At 44.5% G+C, this 25,517-nt stretch overlaps 1 protein-coding gene across 1 annotated transcript in view; it reads left to right on the forward strand.

Annotated features, from left to right (window-relative positions):
• The first annotated feature begins 1,243 nt into the window (after positions 1–1,243).
• slc39a6 (solute carrier family 39 member 6) overlaps positions 1,244–25,517 on the forward strand; it is a 28,147-nt gene continuing 3,873 nt past the window's right edge. The window contains exons 1-10 of the mRNA XM_072441904.1: positions 1,244–1,379; positions 10,325–10,491; positions 11,601–12,063; positions 15,565–15,778; positions 15,974–16,143; positions 16,423–16,614; positions 16,718–16,796; positions 17,251–17,589; positions 20,938–21,018; positions 21,486–21,676. Coding sequence (XP_072298005.1) covers positions 10,328–10,491; positions 11,601–12,063; positions 15,565–15,778; positions 15,974–16,143; positions 16,423–16,614; positions 16,718–16,796; positions 17,251–17,589; positions 20,938–21,018; positions 21,486–21,676 — 1,893 coding nt within the window. The 5' untranslated portion in view covers positions 1,244–1,379; positions 10,325–10,327. The remainder of the gene's footprint in view (positions 1,380–10,324; positions 10,492–11,600; positions 12,064–15,564; positions 15,779–15,973; positions 16,144–16,422; positions 16,615–16,717; positions 16,797–17,250; positions 17,590–20,937; positions 21,019–21,485; positions 21,677–25,517) is intronic.

The following is a 25,517-nucleotide window of genomic DNA, read 5'->3' on the forward strand; positions in this document are numbered from 1 at the left end:
ACTTTTGTTAATTTTGAGTGGGCTCCGCCCACTTTGTGTTTTTGGCCCTCTATACAGTAATAATGTTCAATTTTTGCATTACATGTTTATATACACGGAACATGCAAGATATGGGGAACGTATTCGTGAGCTACTTAGCGCAAATGAGTGCTTTATATGGCCGCGGTCGTCATCCCAATGTAAAGTGCTCGTTTAGTGCGCACTTTTGCACGGGCTTCGCCCGTTTACAACGGTAATGTTCCATTTTCCTACTACTAATTAGTATGCACGGGGCGTGCATGAGTGAAGGAGTGCGTTAGTGAGTGTTTGGAAGTGGGCGAGCGCTTCGCGCTCGATTTCGTGCGCACTTTCGCAGCCGTGCTTCGCACGGCCTTACGAGATGAATAGGCCTCTCGCCAGCTTGTGGCGCTCGGGCCTAATAAAGGTTTGAACACATAGCCTAGCTTAAAATGTGACAAGGCTACATGCACAGCAGCTAGCAACAACCAACATTCAAAGGAAGTAGAGATTAAGTTTAAGTTTGACATAAGTTTATATATGCAAACGTAAAACAACATTATAACACAGAATAACATTGAACTTACGGACAAAGATACCCCAAGGCAGAAAACGGGATGTTTTTGTCAGTAGCTGCACTGCCGGAGCCGGACATGCTTGACTGAATGCATGAGGCCGAAAAACGAAACTTATACCGACAACGTCCACTAGGGGCAGTGTCGACTATCGCGCACACGAAGTTTAGAAATGACGTAATCCTGTGTCAACAGTACACGGTCAGTAAGCACCAGAAATAAACCATATATTAAGCGGCTTCACGGGGGCCCCCTAGTGGCCTGGGGCCCCAGGCAATTGCCTGGTATGCCTAATAGGATGCAGCGCCTCTGGCTACAAATGGCACATTAATTTCATATTTGGGAAAAAAATCTGGGTATCAATGGATTAACAATGTTTTGGTTTGAAATTAATACTAGATCCAATTTATATAACAGTTGGGGTCCTGAGACTGGTGTAAGGGTATTTTGGGGGGCCCAGTATCAGCTAGTTGATGGAAGTCTGGGCTTAGGTGCTTATGGGAAAAGAGAAAATAGACCCTATTGACCGATCGTAGGCTCTACACAATTGCAGAAGGAGTCGACTTTACTCTCTAAGCCGCGTATACTTCTCCCACTACATCATCACTGTGAACATAGAAATCGCGTGCTTTCCCTTCGCTCCCGCCGAGCGTCACATTTCCGACAGCGCGTGAACGCCCCATGGCTCAGGCGTACTAAACCAATGCAAACTAAAGCGCGACCGATTCCCCGCACAACGGACTCGGGAGACAGTCTGAGGCGAGGCTGGAAGCTGTGGCTGAGGCATAACTAGTGCTTCTAACTCCGGTAAGTGTTCTTAAACCAGCAGCGTGTCGTGTTTTTGCGTCATTGTGCGGAGCTGGTCGCCGCCGTGTCCCGCTCTGTTCCCGGGTTTCCTCAAAGGCTGCGTGCACACGGCCAGCACAGCGCGGCACACTGCACACGGCACTGCATTGGGGAGCGCTTTTTAGAGCCGAGCGCACAGAACAACGTGTTTCTGTTTACCTCCGCGGTGTAGAGAGCCGCGGCGGCGTTCGCGGGGCTCACATGCGGCGTGGCGTTTGTGCTTTTGTAGTACTCCCGTAGGCCCACGATGCCGATGGAGAGGTTTTTGGTCGCGGCATGTGACCGGGCCCGAGCCTCACACGCTCGGCTTGTGCCATATGGTAGCGCCTGCAGCCAGACAGAGCTACATGCTAACGTGAAGCTAGCTCACATGACGAGCTACTCTCAATTGGATATAAGCTAAATGTATTCATCAAAATGACACCAAGCCTTCCAAACAATGAGTCAACGCTGTGGAGGATTGTCTCGTGTTGTTGTCAGTGATACAGAAACGGGTAGTTCCGGTATTTAAACATGTTTAGGCACACTGCAGGCGAAGAGGAAAAAGGGCATCAAGTCAAAATGTCATAAAAAATTAAACTATTTTGCACGGAAACAATGGCAGATTTGCACATAATTGGGACATAGACATTAGGAAAATGGTCTAAAGGTCTACATTTGTTTGCTTCGTTTAGTCGGCATATTATTTGTCTTATGCCAGCTATTTTTTTTAAATTTTATTTTATCTTTATTTTTATTTTCTTCCCTCCATTCCCTAATTAAGATATGAGAGGACCTCTTTACAGGAGTTTTTGTTCATAAGAGTTCTTCTGTTTAAACTTCTGTTAGTTATCTGTCCTTTCCCCCTGTATCTACTGCGTTGTAACACCAACATTTCCCCATGTGTGGACAATAAAGGCTTATCTTATCTTATTAGATAAAAATGCATTGATGGTATTTGATGTTTTTATTTAGTATTTCATCATAAAAATCATGACTCTAAAATGATGCCAAAACCATAAATGGTGGCTTTATTAAATCAAAAAGGAATACTTCTGGATTTAGTTAATAATACACATTTGTAAGTCTTCTGTGACCACATGTCAATCTTTATTTAACATATTTAAAACTGCTCAATGTACTCGATATAGTAAATAACCAGTAAACTAATACATCTATATTCTAAAATAACACATAATACCCTTCTTTGGAGGAAAAAGTTTGGTTCGAGTTTTATTTTATGATATTTATAATTACGTTAAAGGCGCAATGGACGATTTTTTGGGCGATTTGAGAACGCAGGCGGAAGTGCACATGCCACTCCCCCGTGCGGACCGATACAACACACACGTGCATTTGTTTATTAGTGCAACGGAGCGCATCGCATCGCTCGTCTCCCGTAGTTTTCTGTCCACTTCTGCGTCAGCTCGAACTGTCTTTCTCCGTCTTCATTTTGCCCCGTACACTGAGGGAACTATATTATGATAGATCCATGCGCTTAGGCACGCGGAAACGTTGGGACGAACCGCACGCGGCTGCCGGTGAGCGATAGGTGCGTTTTTTGATTGATACGTGGCAGGACTAATGATTTATCCACGCCACGAGGAAATATGATAAAAAAATTGTTGAAAAAATCGTCCATTCCACCTTTAAGTTATTGGCAGAGTATAGGCTATAATACAATTTTTCTTAAGAGTGAAATTATTTTTCCCACTTCTTCATTTTGTAAATTTGTCTTTTTTAGAGTCTGTGTCGCCTCCTCATGTAACCGCAGCTGCCACAGTTTTCTCCTGAGACTCCCACTAAAGGTATTTGCGTTCCCTGCAATTTGTCGCGCTTATATTGAATACGTTTCATCCAAAACTTTTCTATAACGTTTAAAAGTCTAATAAAAACTGGATTAAAGTTAACAGTCAGTTCTGTGTAGAACGTAGCAGCAAACTTGTTGGTGAGTGGCACTCGGCAAATTAAGTGCATTTCTGCCATCTACTCGTATCTGGTGCAATTCGTCCCCTGAGACATCCGTACGTGAAAAAAAAAACGTCCTCGCTGCATAAAGAATCACGTCAATTCTTTCCGACTTTCCCTGAAGTCCACAAGCACAATTTATGACCATAACAATGAAAGCCAATTTTTTTAATTTGTTTTTTATCCACAGAGAGAATCTTTTGTTTCTTCAATATTTTCCCCACATTCCTTAACTTTCTTCAGGGCTTAAGCATATGACTTCAGCATTTGTTTTCAGTCCTCACTTTATACACCTTTCCCTCCATGTTTTCTCCTTGGGCAGCTCATAGTTCCTGCATGATGATTCCCATTGCAATGCAAACATTTTATGTCAATTTCTACTTCCGCACACTTCTCAAATTTACAGGAGTAACACTGGAGTGGAGCTTTTTCAAAAGGTGGAACTGGATAGTTCACCAAAACAGTCAAGCAAATCGACTCGCTTTCCTTTTTCATTCCATTCACCAATTGAGACAACCTTTTAACCCCAGACATTAGAAACACTCAACATCTTTTCATCCAACAAGGTACAGACGCCACTAATTACTATTCTTCTCTTTCCATCCATAGGTAAATGCCACACATGGAGCTCGATCTTCAAGGCAACATCTCTCTGACTTTTAGTTGTGCAGTCAATAATCACCCTTCCACTTCTTGTGATCTTGACTGAAGTCACATCTCTCCCCACTCGACCCACAAATCTTCCCACTTCATGTGGATCATTGAAAACTGTCTTCTATCTTCACCACAGTCATTCTAACCACATATTTTTCATGACAATTCACATTTTTACAAGCTTCCTTTTAAGGAAGATTCCTCCTTTCTTTTCCTCTTTTGGCTGAAACTGATCTTACTCAATGACCGATACTGGCCCCCTATAGTTCATTTCTTGGTCTCTCAGAGGAGTTGCTCATACGATCACACAATATCCAACAGCAGACAACACCCCAGTTACAGTGAAGCCCAGAAAGTCCCCAAACACACAATTTACAACACAAATAATAGTAGTAGCTGTAATTACTAAAAAGTTGTCTGCTGATGACTTTTCCTGTGGTTGGACCTTCTATAGATGTAGAGAACTATATTATTCAATATCTGCATACAAATAAGGCCACTTCAATGTGAAGCACTCACTTCTGAGAAAAGAAAACCGTCTGCAAAATCTGTGCGAGGATTTTAAAATATATTAAAAAATAAAAAAAAGATCTGACCTACCGACCTGGATTTTTTTTTTTCAATGTTATACCGGAAACACACAATTCTTCATAGAAGTTTATTTAAAGCCAAAAAGACTGACTAGACTATTTTGAAAACTATTACTCACTATGGATGATGCACGTCTCCTGTCCATCCTCGTCCACGAGGCTCATTGAGGCTCATTTTAGTCTTTTAAGTAAAACTACACCTTTTGGTTGAAGATAAATAACCACAAAAACGCAACACACGAAAGGCAAAATGATGTTTCTATTTCATTAAAAGCGTCAACTTACAAGTTAGTTTTGCCTGCTGCTCCTGCCCCTCCTGCGCTCGCACAGTGATCTTAATATCCTATTACAATTACTCTTTTCATACCTGAATATTACCTGTAGGAGCTTGGTCAATTGAATTAAAACGGGATCGTGTGCTGAACGTAAATTGTCAAAATTAACTATATAATAGCGTTATATGTCACTTGAATTAAAAATAACAAAAAAGATTGTTTTTTTTTTTTCAACCTGGTGGATTGTTTTTCAACCTGGCTGTATCTTTTGGGTATGGCAGTGACGAGCTGAAGCATGGTGGGAGTGTGAAACTCATTGAGTCGCGGTCCGAATTTTGTCATAACATAAATATTCTATTTTAAAAAGACAAATGGCTTTATATAGTTTGGTAATTGTTAGATGTGGACACTGTTGCGCAAACCTGCAGCACGTGAAAGAGTCCATATTCATGCAGCAGCAGGAACAGGAATATGGACCTTTTTGATATGATTTCTGATATGAAATGTTGATGTCACAGACATGTGGCTGTTGCTGCTCAAACTCAATATGAGCTCACTATTTTTTATAGTTTAAGCTGATCTTGGCGACAAATGATTCATGTAGTGACTCAAATGAGGTCATTATGTTTGTGTTCACAGTCACATTAGTGTGGACACTGTCATGTTCTGTTTTTACCTGAGGTTCCTGATCTGTCCAGGTTTGCACTGGTTTGGATGTTTTCCTCACAGAGCATCATCACAGAAGATTGTTTCTTGTTTTTATCTCCACATTAGCGGCTCTTTTAGCACAGCTCTAACATCCACAAAACTGTCTCCTTTCTTTCTTCCACGTGTTTCCCAAAAACACGTCTCTTTCCTCGCTCCGACCTCTGCTCAAGTCTGTAAAGTTTAGTGCACGTCTGCACTCACTACAGCAGCACTGTGCAGCCCGGGGTAGGACTGGGGGACTCGTAGTTCTAGTGATAAAAACGATATCTATTGGAAATTGATAAATATAAATTAGAAATGTTTTGCGGGCTGGATTAAAATGTCTGGAGGGCTGGATGTTTGACGCCCGTGATTTAACTAAATCAAATACAAGACTTAAAAGACATAGGCTGAAGCCTATTTATTACAACTGTCTTGAAAGTCATTTCAATATTATAAGAAGGGTCTAAGGTATGCTTGGACATTTATCCATTTGCTAAATTCTTGTGAACCTTGTTTAATCTGATTCTCTATTTCACTGTTGTCTTTTTGAGGCAACTGCTGTTGTTTTGGGCATTACAAAAATGAATTGAAATTAAAAATGTTTTACATGCATTACCTGATGGAGCCGATGCTTGTAAACCAGGCCTTCCTCTGGGCACGCATCTCTAAGCAGCAGGCTTTCATTTGTGTTAAATAAACTTCTAAAATGCCCATAGTGGATTAATATAAAAGAGCGAGGCGAACAGAACTGAGACTACACCGGTGAGCTGTTTAATCAATAAAGTGCAGCTGGATTTGCAGCTATGCACTAATTGAGAACTGATGCTTAACAATTACATCCACGGGACCATTGTGCTTTTTTCTATTTCGGGACCTGACAAACTTTACATCAATCCTTTCCACTTCTCTGAGCGCGTGTTCTGGTTTCACAATCTGCGGGAAATCACAATGTAATTTCTGTTTACTTCAACTAACAATAAGTAAAACCCATGGATGGGCTACTAATGTATGATACTGCTTGGTTTCGGATTATTTCATTGCATACTCTACTCATGTCTACTTTTGCCTCCATTTGCATGGCTCGGCACTTATTATGGCACTTCCGGTGGAGTTGGAATGCCATTCAATAATTGGAGAGTGAGGGTATATGCTGTAAAGTAAATTGATAGACAGCCCTATGTTAAAGGCGCAATGGACGATTTTTCAGCGATTTGAGAACTCAGGCGGAAGTGCGCATGCCACTCCCCGGTGCGGACTGATACAACACACACGTGCATTTGTTTATTAGCGCGACGGATCGCATCACATCTCTCGTCTCCTTTAGATTTCCGTCTTCTTCTGAGTCGGCTCGAACAGTCTTTCTCCGTCTTCATTTTGTCCCGTACACTGAGGGAACTATATTATGATAGATCAATGTGCTTAGACACGCGGAAACGTGCTGCTTTCGTGAGGACGAGCCGACAAGGCTGCAGGTGAGCGGTAGGTGTGTTTTATGATTGATACGTGGCAGGACTAATCGGCAGTTCACGCCACGAGTAAATAAGACTCAGATTTGGGCCAAAAAAATCGTCCATTCAACCTTTAAGTAATACAACCGTGAAGAGGTAATATTTAAAACAGATGAGTGGCGGAGTCCTAGGTTCTAGTCCAGCGGTGTCAAAACTAAATGTAAAATGTATATTCAAAATGAAATGGCTTTATTTAGCCTAGTAATAGTTATTTGTAGACATATTTGTGTCCCTATTCATGCATTAGCAGCATAGTACAGATATGATTTCTGATATGACATTTTGATATCAAAGACCTGTTGGCTATTGCTGCTCAAACTCAATATGAGCTTACAATGTTTATAGCATAAGCTTCGTGATAATTATAAACTAGTCATATTGACCTTATTCCGTTGTAATGGCACTTCTGGTTGAGCAGGAACTCAGTTTACATAACTGGAGAACGTGGGAAAAGTCTGGCTGCTAAAATATATGATATAAAGTAGATTATTTGTGTAAAATATCCAATGTTCATGTGAAGTCAACAATGCACCAATTCCCTGGTTGGCCCGAAAATGGCTTTTTAGTCTCTATAGAACTTATGCTCTCTCGAGGTTGACAGCTCAATGTCAACTACCGTACTTTTCTTACTTTAAGCCGCTACTCTTTCCCCACACTTTGAACCCTGTGGCCCATACAATGGTTCGTCTAATTTTTTGATTTTTACTGGCTAAGGGCCACCAGGGGGCACTGTATGCGGGAAGCGTTTGACACGCTGTAGAAGAAGACATCAGTGGACAGTTGTCATTGTCCAGGGGACATGTCGTGTTCTCTGTATTTTAAGCTTCAAAACACTGTGTTTTATTACAATCTGACTCAAATTCACTGAGAAATTATTCTAATGAAGTGAATCCAGATGCGGCTGAACGCAAAGACGCATGCGGAGCGCGGAAATGCAATATATGGCGATCAGCAGTTTCGAACCTGCTGAGGTGAAATGAAACTTTCTTGGCCAGACCTGACTCACGAGTCAAAAGACAAGAGGATCACTACTATAGACCATATTTCTGTGTAAATATCTCATGTTACCTGCGGCACAGCAGACCACAGGTTCGTTCATAAATCCCAGTTGAAAAAGAGGATTCTGTGATGCAAACCCAGAAGCATGCAACGGGAACCGCCTCTCACTGCTCAGAAGAGACGGTTCCCGCTTACAAATCATGAGTTGCGTGGTTTGCAGACAATGAAACATAAACACAGTGGTACTAGTCAGCCGTGGGCTGAAATCAGTCTTATGTGACGTGGTGGACCCACAGTTAGACCACACATGCATATATTCATACACCCTCATTCACCTTCAAATCCTTCCATTTGCACCTGTGCTGTTCAATACAAGCTCCTCGTTGTCTCCACCTATCCGAATATCCATCTGGACCTTAACCTGTTAACGCCCACCCGCCCGCGCGCGGGCGAAAACCATACTTCAAAAGTTCTATTAAATACCATCAAGTAAGTTATACATCATTTTAAAGATTATTTTCCTCAACAAAACGAAGATGTAATTGATTTACATTGAATAATACGCCCCAAGAATCAATTACCAATAGTTTGTCATAAAGTCTCAACTTTTCATCAAAATGTCTTGCCTGTTTTGCAAATTATGACGGCCTCATCGGCGTTCAATCCTTTAGTAAGTGGACTCGTTCTGTCCATAATAATCCACAGAAAAGCAATATCCACTTGTATTGTTCCTGAAGTTATCCGATTTCGAGATATTAGAAAGTAAACAAAGTTTTCTTCTGTGAAAATATTCACAACGAACGCTCGTCCGGCGCGTTTCTCCGTCCATAACAAATTACCTGTTTGAGTTATAAGATGGTGTTTGGTCCACAATTTTTTCTGTCCACGGGTTTGTTAAAGCGCCGCTTTTATGTTGTTTGCATGTACATAGCGTCGGCTTAAGATGACGTAGAACATTTTGGGGGCTCGGTTGAATCTCCTGGCAGTTACGCTGGTCAAATACACCTTTTTGCTCTGTAAAACCTGGTCCTGATCGTGGCGAAGCCGCCAACGTGGCGCTCTGGTCCATGCAGTTTGGCACACTAAAGCACTGTTGTGTGGTGTCATCCGATCGATCAGTTAAGCCAAGGATTGTGCGCTACCCTCAACCATCTCCGGTGTCCAGCGGTGGTCTGCAGCGGCTTGGGCACGCCCTCTCTGCTGTTCTGTTCTATTCTGTTTTGTTCCCCTTTTGTCATTTTGTGTTTTGTCCTTTTTTTTTTTTTTTTCCGGGGGTTAGTTTTAGGAAAGTGAGTGAGAAGTGTGTGAATGTGTTTTAGTAAAGATTTTACACCATAGATACAAAATTAAATCCTCGAAGTTAAAATATTGTTCTCTGTGACGAGACTATTGTTAAATAAAGACTATGTAAATTAAATGGAACCAGCCTCTTTCTTAGAAATATACTTATCTGCGTGCCTGTTTGGGAAACCTTCTCCAGGTAAACTGGAGTGGCGTTGCAACAAATGCAAACTAACTGATTCATCCACGACCCAACCACTACATATTTGGCTATTTGGGATTTGTGGAACTCTAAGAAGGTGAGAAGGCCCCATCAAAAGAAAAGGAAACCCTACAAAAAATGGGTCCAAACTTCCAATAGACTTGGAATGTCAGCTACTAGCAGCTCAATCAGCAGCAGTGATACTGAATACAGTGTCTTAGAATCTGAAAATCGCACTGGTTTTGAAAGCTGGTGGGAAAATACATTCCTATCAGATTCAAATGAATCTGACTTTGATGGAAGTTATACCTGCTGTGCATAGTAGTAATATATATTGTTGGGTAACCAGTTTTGATAATTTGATTTTGTTAAGTTTCTAATGTTAAATCATAAAAAAGACATTATTAGTTATTAATAACTTATACAAGTTTCATCCATCCATCCATTTTCTACCGCTTGTTCCCTTTCGGGGTCGCGGGTGACTGGAGCCTATCCCAGTGACTTCGGGCTTTAGGCGGGGTACACCCTGGACAGTGTCCAACTCGTCGCAGGGTCTATTTTTCATTAACGATGTTAGTCTAGTTTTCCTTTCCTTGTGACTGATTCAGAATTGGCCATGACAGGTACCAAATGATTGGTTGGCGGTGATATAAAAATAATGACTTCAATTCTTGCAGTCTTTTTTTTTTTTTTCTTTCTCCACCCGCATGATAACCCAAATCTGGTCTCCCAAGCTTATGTCTCTCCTCCTGTGGTGCAGAACATGTGGCGTGGCTGCTGGACTCTGGTGCTGCTGGTGGTGTGTACTCGTGCAGACACCAGCAGCGGCTCGGACTGCGACCCCACCATGCCCTCACCGTCCTCTGTGATCGACCGTCAGAAGGCCGAACTCAGCCGCAAACTGCATCTGGAGGCCCTCTTCAACAGGTCTGCTGCACTCTGCATGTTGTTTTTGTGTTGTTTTTGTGTTGTTGTTGTTGTGTTGAACCAACATACTATGGCCCTGTCCCAATATCCGGACGTGCACACTTCAGATGCACTTTCACGATGAGCTGCTGAAGAGTGCAGGGTGTCCCAGTTCTTAGAATGTTTTGATCTGCACTGCACCGCGGGCTTCTCTCCACACTTTCAGCGGAGCGATGTGGAGCAATGCTGACTTCAGACAAGTGCATTCCCCACAGTGACTTTCATCGCAATGTTTTCAAATGGCACGGGGTTTCAGCCTTGGTAATTTAGTAGTGAGCACTAACCCGACTCAATGGAAAGGAATGTCTTAACGGTAGAACTGATTCAATAAATCTGTGACCTGTCCAGCAACGACACTGTAAAAAACATTGAGCCTGTTCTCATTTGTTTGGGTGGGCTGACAGAAAACGTGGGCAAAGTGGGCAATTATAAAGGTCATTAACCGTCTTGTATGCCCTGATTTCTTTTACACAGAAAGTAAATATGTGACTATCGTTGGCTGTGTTACATGTTAAGCTTTTTCTTATATCAAACAGCACAACAATAAGAGAACAAGAACAGAACAATGGGTACTAGAATTTCTTTTTTTGTAAATAATATTTATTTTTTGTTAAAAGTATATTGGACATATATTGGTGTGAGGTTTCGACTCATTTAGAGTGTGGACTTAATTTGATCATAGATTGTGTGTTCGGTTTTTAGACTTCTTCTGACTCTTACCTGTCTTTTTAAAATGAATATGTGAGTGTGTGTGTGCGCATGTATTTGAATGTGTGTGTTTTCGAATAGAAAGCCTCTTTTTCACACATGCTTTGATGACAAAAGTGTCACAAAATATTAGTAATAAAATATATTTGGTATGGCTCTACAAATTAATTTTGACAGGTTTAGAATAATCGTTCAATCGTCAATTTCCCCCCCTATAATCAAACAGCCCTAATTGAGGCACTATTTGTAAATTTAATTAATTTAATTAATTAATCCATATTAGTCAAAGTTATTACTTTCATTTTGGTATTAAAACAAAGTTGTGGTATTTTTCAACTGTACAGCTTGTCTTCGTGTTGCAGATACGGGGAGAATGGCTCCATCTCACTGGCTGGTCTCCGACGTCTGCTGCAAAGCCTGGGCCTGGACCGGATCAGGACTGTGACCGTCCAGCACCACGAGAAACCGGGCCGCCATCACCACGATCACCATCACCATCACCACGGCAACCACAAGAATCACCATCACCGTCACCACCACGACCATAGCGACCACAATCACAGCCAAACTGACAATCCACACGACAAGAACCAGCAACCAGACAATCACGATCATAGTGACCACAATCATGATGACCATCACCACGACCACAGCAATGAAGCTCAGGATCAGACACCTGATATGCCGACAAAAATGGGAAAAGACGAGTTTGAAAAGAGCAAGGTCCCTGAAAGCACCACAGCGTCTGAAGTGCGCAGAGTGAGACGTGGGGAGCCGACCAGCGCCCACCCACATGTGGGTGACCCCAAACTAGACCCATTACAGGTAGGCTATAGCTTAGAACATTCTCACCCTTAAATTTTCAAGTGAATGAACGTTTGGACACTGCTCCTCAGTGCAGCGCAGAGAAGGACTCCTGTTGCCAAAGTCCAGCCCCTTCACATATTAAACATCTTCTTATTCTCCAAACTGCTGATGCTGAAAGTCTTTTTTGCATGATGAGGAGATCCACTGCTCAAATTCCGATGATGATGGTGATGAAGAAGGCATTTTTCTGACTAATGAGGGCAAATGTTGCTGTGGGTTTACGTCTCTTCCGTGTGCCTTTGTTCAATGCAACATATGCGCAGCGTGTTCTTGGGGCTGTGGGTCGTCCATGGGGAAGCTGGCAGCAAAATGAATGAGCTGCACACAGAGCGCACGGGCTGACCCGTTCTGTGGGCACAACCCGCAAATGGGATTGTATGTTGGGTCATGAGAGTTGACCAATTAGAAAAAAATTGAGGACCACTGGCTTAGAGTTACTAGAGTCCCGGCTGTCTCAAGATTTAAACCTGAACCCAAACAACCTGAGCCCCCTCACCGACTCTGTTAACCCGGGGCTGGGGGGAGTTCACAGGGCCGTAATGTCACTTCTGCCCTTTGGGTTTTTCAGTTTTTAGCTGTATGGCAAAAGTAATTGTTCAGTGCTTCAATAAATCAAAACCACATTTATTGCAGTCCATGAGGAAAGTGCTGTCTCATTGCCTCTGTAAAAACTGTGACTCCAAAAACCATGGTAACACTCTAAAACAAGGGCGTCAAACATGGCGCCCCCCAGACATTTTTAATCCGGCCCCCAAAACATGTATGTGTACTATGTACCGTTCTTTACAACTTTCCTCACTACATTGGATAGAATAAACTATATTGCTCTGTTTTTGTGTCTGCATCTTGTCCTCGGGGTGCACCAGTTTTTGTCTTAAAGTGTTGCCTTTTATTTTAAACCAGTCAAGACTTTAAGACAAAAACTGGTAAGAGCGGTACATAGAAGGGACTAAACAGCCACTTCACAAGAGGCTCTATCAGCACAGAAGAAATGCAAGTTCAGGACCACAGAGCGCCGTGCATCTTCATCTTAAAGCCACAAACCACTCTATCAAAGACCATGAGGTGAAGATTCTAAGCGGGGAAAGAAGATGGTTTGAAAGAACGTCTCTTAACAGAAATGGAGGTTTAATATTCAACCTTCCGGTTATATATAATAGTGTTTTGAAACCCTGGAGCGGGAGAGGCCCAGGGCATTCTGATGCTAATCAGGTACTCGGTGAGGAGGGAGCAAAAGTCAGTTTACAATAGGATCTTGCCCATTACAGGGTTGTTAGGATACAAAGAGGGTAGTCTCAAGTGAAACCAAATACTCTCTTTATCAGGAGGTCCCGCCCTGTGGACAGGTCCTACTCAGAGTAGAATAAATATGAGTTCCCAGACTTGATTCGCAGATTGAGAATGTCTCCTGGAGTCCAGATGACGACAACGGAATATTTTTTCTACAATGAAACACTCCTGGACAAATGAGAGATTACATCGACCTTTTTCAGGCTTGTTTTGGCCCGAGTCTGGGTTCTTTCTTATTAAAATATCTTGCTGCAGTGTGTTGCTCCTCCTGAGCTAAATCGAACTGGGAGCACACCCGTAGAACATGAGAAGCTTGATTTGATCAAAAACGACTGTGTGCTCTACGGGAGCATTCTTTCTGTTTCAGAGCTGCAGAACTGAGGAGTGGCCACTAATCAAACTGTTTTCAGGACAGAGGGGTCACCTAACCTAACCTATAGTAGATTAATGTTACAAGCCCGAGTATTTGACCTCCTGCTGAGTACCTGCTCTAAATGGTCACATGTTTTATCTGCAAAACACAAAATAGTTTGTTTTTGATATCTCCATTTTTGGCAATAGATCAAAGAACAAAGCTCCACAGGTGTAAGTTTATTGTTTTTTTGGTTGAAAACATAATTTCTCTGTTTTTCTATATACCTCCCGGGTCTTTTAAAGTCTGCACATTCTTCCTAGGCCAATCACAAGCTGGAGCCGGTACTGTGGGATGTGAGTTGAACAAACAAAACAAGATGGCCTGCATTAGATTGTTGGTTTACTTTCAGGTACTTATGACCTGAGCGTGTTTATTTAAACTACCAATACTGCAATTGGTGGCGAAACATTTTGGTCTTAAAATAACTTTGCTTATTTAGCTTATATCAGGACATCTTGGCGTAAAACCATGCAAATTGCACTGTATTATTAACATCAATATATCTGTCAACTCCATGGCAAATTCCATGTAAACTCCTGGTTATGCTACAAAGATGTTTAGTGATCCATGTTTGATTCACTGAGACGTGGCTAGAGCTTTTCTCTGCAAAGCCTCTACGCCACGTTTGAACTTTTCTTTATGTAATGCATTGGCTTTGGATAATGTTGGCTGCATTATGCATTAGAAATATAATATTTTGGGTCTTGATGCGAGTGCTGTGTGTTGATGAACAGGTAATGGCTGTTGCTAATGTGTGTAGGTTTGTTTTGCTAAGTTGTGTCTGCTTAACAAAGTGTTATCGCTGGAAATATCACAAGATCAAGTCAGCCTTTGGTGAGAATTTTTTTATTTTCTGTTTCATTCTGCTTTTTGAAGTCTTGCTATCACCGGAGACAGTGTTCTCTCTTGTCCAATCATTTCGCTGTGGTGCTTTTTCAGCATTGCTTTGTACTACCTACAGCATTCCAGGAGCCAAAGAGGCTCAGATCACTTTAGAAGCTAGGACCACCCATGGTCTGCTTGGTTGGTATTGCTTAAATCGCCCGGTACAGTTCACTTAAGACGGTGGAGACACTGTCGGGACGTCCCATTCCGCTCCAAAGTGAACCAGTGGAAGTATGGCGTTACATTTACTGCAGCTTGGGAGACAAAACTGTTAGAAAAGGCATTTCTAGATTAGAGCTGGGTTTCGATTCAAATTTCAAGAATCGATTCGATTCAGATTTTTTACGTTTCAAAATATATTTTTTTTCCTATTTCTCAGATCCCGTCCGATTCGCTCCGATTTCGAATCGATCCGGGGGTTAATGTTATTAAAAATGAAATGTATTTGAACAGTTTCCTTCACTTCATGACTGTGTAGAGATGCAACATATTCAAACTAGTATTATATCAATATTAAACAGAGTATTGGTAGTTACTGATGGAAGACTGATGAAAAGGTTAAGGGTCAATCTACCTTCAAGAAATATAATCCAGGAGTCCTGAATTATCTTTCTTGAAGGTAGATTGAAGTTCACTGAGGGAAATGTAGAAAATCATTTTAATTTTTTTTATTAAAAAAAAAAAAAAAAACGATCTTTGGACGTACGAATCGATAATTGGTCATTAATATGCGAATCGATTTAAAAATCGGAAAATCGATTATTTCATCGCAGCTCTATTCTAGATAGAGTTGTGCTGATGTAGGTTGCAGTGTGAAATATTGACCAGTACATGATAGTGTATCTCAATGTATGTTGTTTTTCCCACAGTGCATGGACGCCTCCACCTTCCTCACCACTCATGGTTTGGCCTCAGAGGGCGGGCTGACCCCGGGGGACTTTGCACTGCTGTGCCCTTCTCTGTTGAACCAGCTGGACCAAAGGGCGTGTGTTCATCATGGCCACCGGGACGGTACAGGGCACCATGGAAACCACACAGAGCTCAGTGGGGCCCCCGCTGGAGAGAGCAAAAACATTGTTATAGGTACACTGCCAAAAAGAATATTACTATGAGTTTAAATGTTTGGAATGCATCAAATCAGTGTGGGTTTTAGTTGTTTTGATATTTATCGATTTCTGGTTATGATTATGATTCCAAGTCTGCTAATATCATGAAAGGTAGCCTGTGCATTGACTATCCTGTGTGTCCCTGTGTGTCTCTGTGTGTCCCTGTGTGCAGCTTGGGTCGGGGGCTTCATCTCCATCACCATCATCAGCCTGCTGTCTCTGGTGGGAGTGGTCCTCATCCCCCTCATGAACAAGGTCTTCTTTAATTTCCTGCTCAGTTTCCTGGTGGCTCTGGCTGTGGGCACGCTCAGTGGCGACGCCTTCCTACACCTCATCCCCCACGTGAGTCCACTTTTGATATAGTTTAGTTTTCTACTTTTAGCAATGATTTCCTTATCAAAACATCCCCGCTGTTGTGTTTTGTTTCATCGAGCATGTTGAGCATGAGTAATCCTACAAGTGTCAGCAGCCCCCTCTTCACAGCTGAAAATGTTTGGTTCCACCATGTGATGTCAATCGGTGGTCCAGATATTGCTTCTTAGAACTAAAGTCATTCTGATCATGCACACAGACAGAAACTATATGCAGGTTTAGTTTAAGTCAAACTTCCCTTTGTACCAGTCGCTGATGGAACACCACCACTTGCCCAACTCTGATGATCTGCACCATCACCATGGAGACCACATGGCACACGAAGAGGACAGCATGGACGGGGTCTGGAAGGGCCTAACCGCTCTGGGAGGAGTGTACTTCATGTTCCTCATCGAACACTTCCTCACACTTGGCAAGATGTACAAGGACATGAAGAACAAGGTAATAACAGAACCTGTGTCCTAAGTCTAACCGCCAGCACATCAGGGCTCACCCATATTTAAACCAGAAATGAGAATAAATGTGAGGTTTTTGTTCTGAACAGACCCAGAAAAAGGGTGAGCTACCAGACAAAGCAGAAGAACAGGCTGCTCTGAGCGAGGACCTGCTCAAGAATCATGAAGGTGAGCACTCTTTTAAATACACCTGAAGTAACATGGGCTCTGCATAGAGGCCACTAACACTGTAGTTTAGGACTGTACTGTACTGTACTGCACTGCATGTGATTCTTCTATTAGTTTGTCGGGTCATAGGCTTATTTCAGTCATTTTGTAAATTCTCCTGGACACATTTACTCCGGATGAGTTGGATGAAGTGTCTGGGGAGAGGAAAGTCTGGGAGTCCCTGCTTAGACTGCTGCCCCCGCGACCCGGCCCCAGATAAGCGGAAGAAGATAGATGGATGGACATTTAAAATGTGTACTCCTGGGCTAGACCATGTTTCTCCCAGACCATGTCTTGGTGGGTTTCCTCTGGGTGCTCCAGTTCAACACAAAACTCGTAAAGTAGATCCTCCAGCTACAGTCCTGACCATCACTTCTCGTTAGAAAAAAAAGTGTGTGTGTGTGTGTGTGCGCAGAGGTGGCGCTCCCTGCTGGTGTGACAGAGGAGGAGCAGGTGATGCTGACCCCTACCCCAGCGGTGCAGGTCCTCCCGGCGCTGGGCTACAGCGAGCAGGACTGTGAGAACAAGTGTCACTCCCACTTCCACGACACGGTGGGACAGGCCGGCAGCGAGCACCACCATCACCACGACTACCACCACATCCTGCACCACCACCACTCCCAGAACCACCACCCACACTCTCACACGCACTCCCACGGGCTGGGCCACCTGGAGGGGGCCGGGATCGCCTCGCTGGCCTGGATGGTGGTGATGGGTGATGGTCTGCACAACTTCAGTGATGGGCTCGCCATCGGTAAGAACTCTTCAATTCTAATTCCGTGTGGACAGACTGAACGTTTTGGATCAGGATCAGACAAAACCACTAAACTGGGTCCTGTACCTTTTTTTTTTATTAATAATTTAATATATACTGCTGAATTATGGTCCAGTTGGATTCAACTATATAAAAATAGGATATTTAAAAAAATATTTGTTATAAAATTGCAAAAATAATGTTATAACCTCCCCCACGGCTTCAGAGCCAAACAGAAATCGTTTTAGTCATACGTTTTTAATATTTCTGGGAACATAATTTTGTTTGTCGCACGTTAACGCAGGTAACGTGTGTCAGTCAAAAAAGTCCATTCACTCAGGGTTTCCTGTCTACACATTGCTCCTGCCCCTCTGCAGCAAGTCTGAGCGCTCGAACCCTGCCACACCGGCAGCACTCAGGACAGGAGTCCAAGAACCGTGGTGAGTCTCCAGGTATCACGCACACCTTTTACTTTTTCAAATTAAATTGAAAAAGTAAAAGGTGTGCGTGATACCTGGAGACTCAAACTACTATTTACTATTTAGGAGCTATTGAAAATAATCCTTGTTTTTTGACTAAAAATATTCTTTAAAAATCTACAAAGGGTTAATTTTTTAGCCCAAAAGGACTATGACATCTGGGATTAGCAACTTGGATTCATGCTCAATGTTGTTTTTGTTTTTTGTTTTTTTATAAATATGTTTATATTTTTTAAGATAACAAACGGTACTTTAGAGACGGTCCCTAACTGGCGTATAAAGCGGCACTTCAGCGCACCGCTCCCTGTGTCGAGCTACTGCAGGCGGGGCACACTCAGAGGAAGCTCCCGCTCTAGTTGCGGAGGCGAATATCCAACGTCCAACGTGAAACTAACTTCACCGCGGTAGTCCAAGAGCCTATCAAAATAACACAAAAAAACAGGAACCACTTCAAACGGAGAATGACGCTAAACTAGGGATGCTTACCGCTACGACCGAAACCCCGGTGAGTCGGTTCTGGACTCGTTAAAAATCTACCACTCACATTCTATATCCTTTACATTCTAGAATCTAAACCATCTTAAACCTTCCATAGATCGCGAAATTCGCGCTAGAAAAGACGTAAACACTGACATCGCTGTCAATGGCGCGCCCAGAGCATCAGCGACGCACGCGTCTTCCGTGCGGCAGAAGTTGAAGCCGGCGCAATGAGTTTAAAGACGCGAGAGACCGAAGTTGTCCAATTATTTCTTGAACAAAGTTGGTTACTGTTGGCCGTAACCATGGTGATGGAACAGGAACATCAGAAACTACCTCGTCTCCTGAGCTGCTCTTAGCTCCGCCCCAGAGACCACACACACACACTAGAGACTAGGGTCGCTACAATGTGAATAAAATAACTGTTATGTTGTGGTGTGATGTAGCATTTATTTAGGTGGGTTAATGTGCCAGATACATATTTATACATCTAAGTAAATACTAAGTCAAAGTAATATTGTTTAATTGCTGGATTCATTAATTGGAGCTTATATTTTGTAATAGTATTTGTATTCTACAGTTGTTAAATATGGTCTTGTGTTTAATGCTGTTAATATGATGTATTGTGTGTAGTGTAAAATATTCATATTCTATTTTTGATACTGCTAAGTTGATTGATTTATAGTGGTTCTAGTTGACTGTTATGCTAGTTTTTGAAGGTTTTTACCTGACTTTGATGCCAATGGATCTGCAAAATTAAAGAGTGGAAATGTATCTAAAGCATTAAACTTCAGGTGTGGGGGCCAGCCCAGTCAAACCAGTAATACACTTGACAAACATAGTATCAGCTGAAACAGCTACCCTAATACCAATACTCAACTTGATCTTGTTCGGAAGTTGTTCCTCTAGTAAAACACATGAATGTGTGTTAGCTAGTAGCTTGTGATTTGTAAGTTGTAACTTCTGTTAATAAACAGTGAATAAACCAGATGAATTGAGTTAATTTCAGTCTGCAGTTAAGCCTTGTGTTTGATAGTCGTCCTTGTTCAAGTGTCTTCAACTTAATTGAGCCAAGTGTCTTGTGTTATGCTGTTATAACATTATGCAAATATGGCATGAGTTCAGCCGGACTCATTAGGTCCGGACCTGAACCTAAACCTCTGGATTCGAATCCGGACTTGAACCTGAACGTGGGTTTAGGTATGCATCCCTATGCTAAATACATTAAATATTTGCACGGAGAATTACCGATCAGTTAGTTTTACGCACGGGTCAGTGATGTTTACTTCAAAAATCAAAATGCAGAGGTTTTACTTCCCACAGTGTATTTTGTAAGCAGTGAGTTGGTTTGAGTTTGGGCCGCACCGGGGGGCCCGCACCGGGGCCCCCACCGGGCTTATAGTGAGCAAAAAAGAGCAGCAGATGCACAGGACAGGCACAGTATTAGGAACTTCTGATTTAATTAACATCCTAAACATATCTAATTTAAATATTTTGACTTTAGAATAGATTTTTCAATAATTTGGTCGCATACAATACAAATCATTTTCAAGTGAAAATAGCACAACACTTGGTAAATTCTACATTATTTTGATGCCTAAAGGTAAAATAAAGGTCTATTTACAGCTCAAAAAAGGCCTTAATATAATGTTTATTGACATTTTCACCCAACATGTGATTAATTGCCATTGATGGTAATCAAAGTGTGCTATTAATAACCAAATTTTAACCGCTGCACAGCCCTAGTTTTTAAGCTGTTTTCTTTTTTTTTTTTACAGCGTATTATATATTATTGAGACCTGTAAAAAACAAACTGAAGCTTGAGAACACATGGCACACAACAAGTGTCAGCCTTCAGCCCTGCTCTGCTGTTGAATGCTGACACTTTTAAAGCTCCGTAAGGACATTGCAGAGATAAAACGATAATTATTTCTGTGATTATTAATGCTTTTAGCTGCGTAGCGCCTCTTCAGTCAAGTTTAAGCTGCTCTGGTATTTAGCTGTAGCATTATCAGCATTTGGAGGACGCAATTAATTGTGTCGGGCGGATCTGTTCAATGAATCCGATCCAGGTCCGTTACTCTACAAATGCTTAGATTGGCAGACGATGCCGATACCAGACAACACATCCGGTTTACAACACTTCCCTGGATGTATAGGTCTTATATTTCCTTCCTCCCATTGACCCAGCGACATGGTGATGGAGTGTTACCACTTTCTGTTTAGCGTGCGTATGTTCTTCCTGTTCTTCCACTTTCCTTCAGATGCTCATGAAGGTTAGATTGGGTCATAGTGGGACTAACCATCCATCTGATATCTGATATGTGATATGTGATCTGTATATTGTTGTCTTTGCTTGTATAACGGTGCTGATTCTGACTGCTTGTTTTAGGGGCTGCGTTCACAGAGGGACTCTCCAGTGGCCTCAGCACCAGTGTGGCTGTGTTCTGCCATGAGCTGCCACATGAACTCGGTAAAAACTTCCCGCTGCATGATTTCACATCAGACCTAGTTTAATTGGACATAAGGACATCATTATTCAGATGATATTATGACAATCCATCAGAAGTGGGCTACAATGTGCCTGTAAATGTCTGAGTCGAGGTTTAAGCTTTGTACAAACATGAAAGGACTGTAAAACTAGCCACAAATGCCAGAAATATCATTTTATTTCCACTTTTTTAAAGACTTCTCTGCAAGTCTATTGTTTTTGTTTTCATTTCAAAGAACTCTTTTCGCATTTTGTAAAAAACAGTTTTCTTCTAATGCTAATTTTGCATATCTCAGAAACAATAATTGTGATATTCCCTTCCTTTATTAGGACTGCACAGAAGAAAAACCTTGTCAATGACTACTTTACTTTATCAAGTAAAACGTTTTGTGGAATCTTAACGGAATATCTGGCTTTACTGACATGTGATTGTGTTGTGCGTTTCCCAGGAGACTTTGCGGTGCTGCTCAAGGCGGGGATGACGGTGAAGCAGGCCATCTTGTACAACGTGCTGTCAGCCATGATGGCGTTCCTGGGCATGGCCACGGGCATCCTGGTCGGACACTACGCCGAGAACGTGTGCATGTGGATCTTCGCTCTGACCGCTGGGCTCTTCATGTATGTGGCCCTGGTGGATATGGTGAGTGACAGAGGCTCTGTCCACCTCATATTTAGTTTCTGAGCTTCTGATATGGAGTTTGTGACAGCCAATACCACATATGATTTTGTGATGTACTTTGTTTCCCTTGTAAACAAGAAAAGTACTTACAGCAGCAAGTTGAGTCAGGAACATACAACACATGTAATGGTCCGTGTTATGTAAGATCAGTTCTCTGAAGAAGTCGGCCCGTTCAGGTTCTGTTTAGAAGCCTTGCCTCTTGAGGAGCAGACAAGAGTTTTTTGAAGTGATGTGTCAGTCAAAAGCATTTGTCTGTACTAGACCTGTCCTCAAGCGGTTCCTGCCCACTCCACCTGCTCCACTGTCAGGAGCAGCTGCTGAGGAGCCCACACTGGCTTTACTTCTGCCAATGTGAACACACTGCCCTCTGCTGGCTCAGACCAGAACCGTTTGTGGCCGTAACGTTCAAAGTTCTTTATGAAGTACTAAGTGCATTGGACTGGTAGTCTCGCTCCCCTGTTCCTCCTGCTTTCTGTAATGCATGAGGGTCCAAGACCAGGTTCACAGCGATACAGTCAATGATTTTTATTGGTAGATGCAGTAGACGTCTCCTCATAATATCCTTTATTCTTTTTTCTTTACTCCTAAGCCACCTTGTTTTGTCTGACTGTTTTAGTCACTCCCAACAGAACTCCTAGATATACAATTGAGTAATAATAAAAAATATCTCACTTCTATCTACGCCACTACTACACCACTACTTTGAAAAGTAGTGGCACAGACCACAATGCATTGAGAGAGCTCACAACACCCTCTTCAACCTCCTCCCAGAGCCAGAGTTTGACCCGGAGCTCTGGACACTGGACGACAAGGAGGTAAGCCAAAACAATTAGGCAGAGGAGGAAAGAGATGAGAAGCTGCAGAAGATGGAGAAGACCAAGGAGTGTGCAGGGGGAACGACTGATCCTGGAGAGACAAATGACGGCCCATACAGAGGGACAGCTGGAGGTCTTCTGGAGCTTGAGGGCACAGAGCATATCCAGACATGATCACGAGAACCTGAAGAAGACATTGGATCCGCTCGGGGGCAAATGGAAAGAGTAGCTAGAATCAGCATCTCCAGGCCCAGTTAAAGGAGCTCAGAGAACAGGGCCAGCTTATTCTGCAGCGCGCTCCTCAACTCGACCACAGAGCCAGAGTTTGACCCTGAATTCTGGACCCTAGATGAGGAGAACCAGGAGGATCAGGCCGAGGAGAACCAGGAGGATCAGGCCGAGGAGAACCAGGAGGATCAGGCCGAGGAGAACCAGGAGGATCAGGCCGAGGAGAACCAGGATGATCAGGCCGAGGAGAACCAGGAGGATCAGGCCGAGGAGAACCAGGAGGATCAGGCCGAGGAGAACCAGGAGGATCAGGCCGAGGAGAACCAGGAGGATCAGGCCGAGGAGAACCAGGAGGATCAGGCCGAGGAGAACCAGGAGGATCCGAGGAGAACCAGGAGGAGGATCAGGCCGAGGAGAACCAGGAGGAGGATCAGGCCGAGGAGAACCAGGAGGAGGATCAGGCCGAGGAGAACCAGGAGGAGGATCAGGCCGAGGAGAACCAGGAGGAGGATCAGGCCGAGGAGAACCAGGAGGAGGATCAGGCCGAGGAGAACCAGGAGGAGGATCAGGCCGATGAGAACCAGGAGGAGGATCAGGCCGATGAGAACCAGGAGGATCAGGCCGAGGAGAACCAGGAGGATCAGGCCGAGGAGAACCAGGAGGATCAGGCCGAGGAGAACCAGGAGGATCAGGCCGAGGAGAACCAGGAGGATCAGGCCGAGGAGAACCAGGAGGATCAGGCCGAGGAGAACCAGGAGGATCAGGCCGAGGAGAACCAGGAGGATCAGGCCGAGGAGAACCAGGAGGATCAGGCCGAGGAGAACCAGGAGGATCCGAGGAGAACCAGGAGGATCAGGCCGAGGAGAACCAGGAGGAGGATCAGGCCGAGGAGGATCAGGCCGAGGAGAACCAGGAGGAGGATCAGGCCGAGGAGAACCAGGAGGAGGATCAGGCCGAGGAGAACCAGGAGGAGGATCAGGCCGAGGAGAACCAGGAGGAGGATCAGGCCGAGGAGAACCAGGAGGAGGATCAGGCCGAGGAGAACCAGGAGGAGGATCAGGCCGAGGAGAACCAGGAGGAGGATCAGGCCGATGAGAACCAGGAGGAGGATCAGGCCGATGAGAACCAGGAGGAGGATCAGGCCGATGAGAACCAGGAGGAGGATCAGGCCGATGAGAACCAGGAGGATCAGGCCGATGAGAACCAGGAGGATCAGGCCGAGGAGAACCAGGAGGATCAGGCCGAGGAGAACCAGGAGGATCAGGCCGAGGAGAACCAGGAGGATCAGGCCGAGGAGAACCAGGAGGATCAGGCCGAGGAGAACCAGGAGGATCAGGCCGAGGAGAACCAGGAGGATCAGGCCGAGGAGAACCAGGAGGATCAGGCCGAGGAGAACCAGGAGGATCAGGCCGAGGAGAACCAGGAGGATCAGGCCGAGGAGAACCAGGAGGATCCGAGGAGAACCAGGAGGATCAGGCCGAGGAGAACCAGGAGGAGGATCAGGCCGAGGAGGATCAGGCCGAGGAGAACCAGGAGGAGGATCAGGCCGAGGAGAACCAGGAGGAGGATCAGGCCGAGGAGAACCAGGAGGAGGATCAGGCCGAGGAGAACCAGGAGGAGGATCAGGCCGAGGAGAACCAGGAGGAGGATCAGGCCGAGGAGAACCAGGAGGAGGATCAGGCCGAGGAGAACCAGGAGGAGGATCAGGCCGAGGAGAACCAGGAGGAGGATTAGGCCGAGGAGGATTAGGCCGAGGAGAACCAGGAGGAGGATTAGGCCGAGGAGAACCAGGAGGATCAGGCCGAGGAGAACCAGGAGGATCAGGCCGAGGAGAACCAGGAGGAGGATCAGGCCGAGGAGAACCAGGAGGAGGATCAGGCCGAGGAGAACCAGGAGGAGGATCAGGCCGAGGAGAACCAGGAGGATCAGGCCGAGGAGAACCAGGAGGATCAGGCCGAGGAGAACCAGGAGGATCAGGCCGAGGAGAACCAGGAGGAGGATCAGGCCGAGGAGAACCAGGAGGAGGATCAGGCCGAGGAGAACCAGGAGGAGGATCAGGCCGAGGAGAACCAGGAGGATCAGGCCGAGGAGAACCAGGAGGATCAGGCCGAGGAGAACCAGGAGGATCAGGCCGAGGAGAACCAGGAGGATCAGGCCGAGGAGAACCAGGAGGATCAGGCCGAGGAGAACCAGGAGGATCAGGCCGAGGAGAACCAGGAGGATCAGGCCGAGGAGAACCAGGAGGATCCGAGGAGAACCAGGAGGATCAGGCCGAGGAGAACCAGGAGGATCCGAGGAGAACCAGGAGGATCAGGCCGAGGAGAACCAGGAGGAGGATCAGGCCGAGGAGGATCAGGCCGAGGAGAACCAGGAGGAGGATCAGGCCGAGGAGAACCAGGAGGAGGATCAGGCCGAGGAGAACCAGGAGGAGGATCAGGCCGAGGAGAACCAGGAGGAGGATCAGGCCGAGGAGAACCAGGAGGAGGATCAGGCCGAGGAGAACCAGGAGGAGGATCAGGCCGAGGAGAACCAGGAGGAGGATCAGGCCGAGGAGAACCAGGAGGAGGATCAGGCCGAGGAGAACCAGGAGGAGGATCAGGCCGAGGAGAACCAGGAGGAGGATCAGGCCGAGGAGAACCAGGAGGAGGATCAGGCCGAGGAGAACCAGGAGGAGGATTAGGCCGAGGAGGATTAGGCCGAGGAGAACCAGGAGGATCAGGCCGAGGAGAACCAGGAGGAGGATCAGGCCGAGGAGAACC

The sequence above is a fragment of the Eucyclogobius newberryi genome, unplaced genomic scaffold (genome assembly GCF_026437365.1).
Source record: "Eucyclogobius newberryi isolate DKJ021-1_F unplaced genomic scaffold, fEucNew1.0.hap1 SCAF_12, whole genome shotgun sequence".
NCBI classification, from domain to species: Eukaryota; Metazoa; Chordata; class Actinopteri; order Gobiiformes; family Gobiidae; genus Eucyclogobius; species Eucyclogobius newberryi.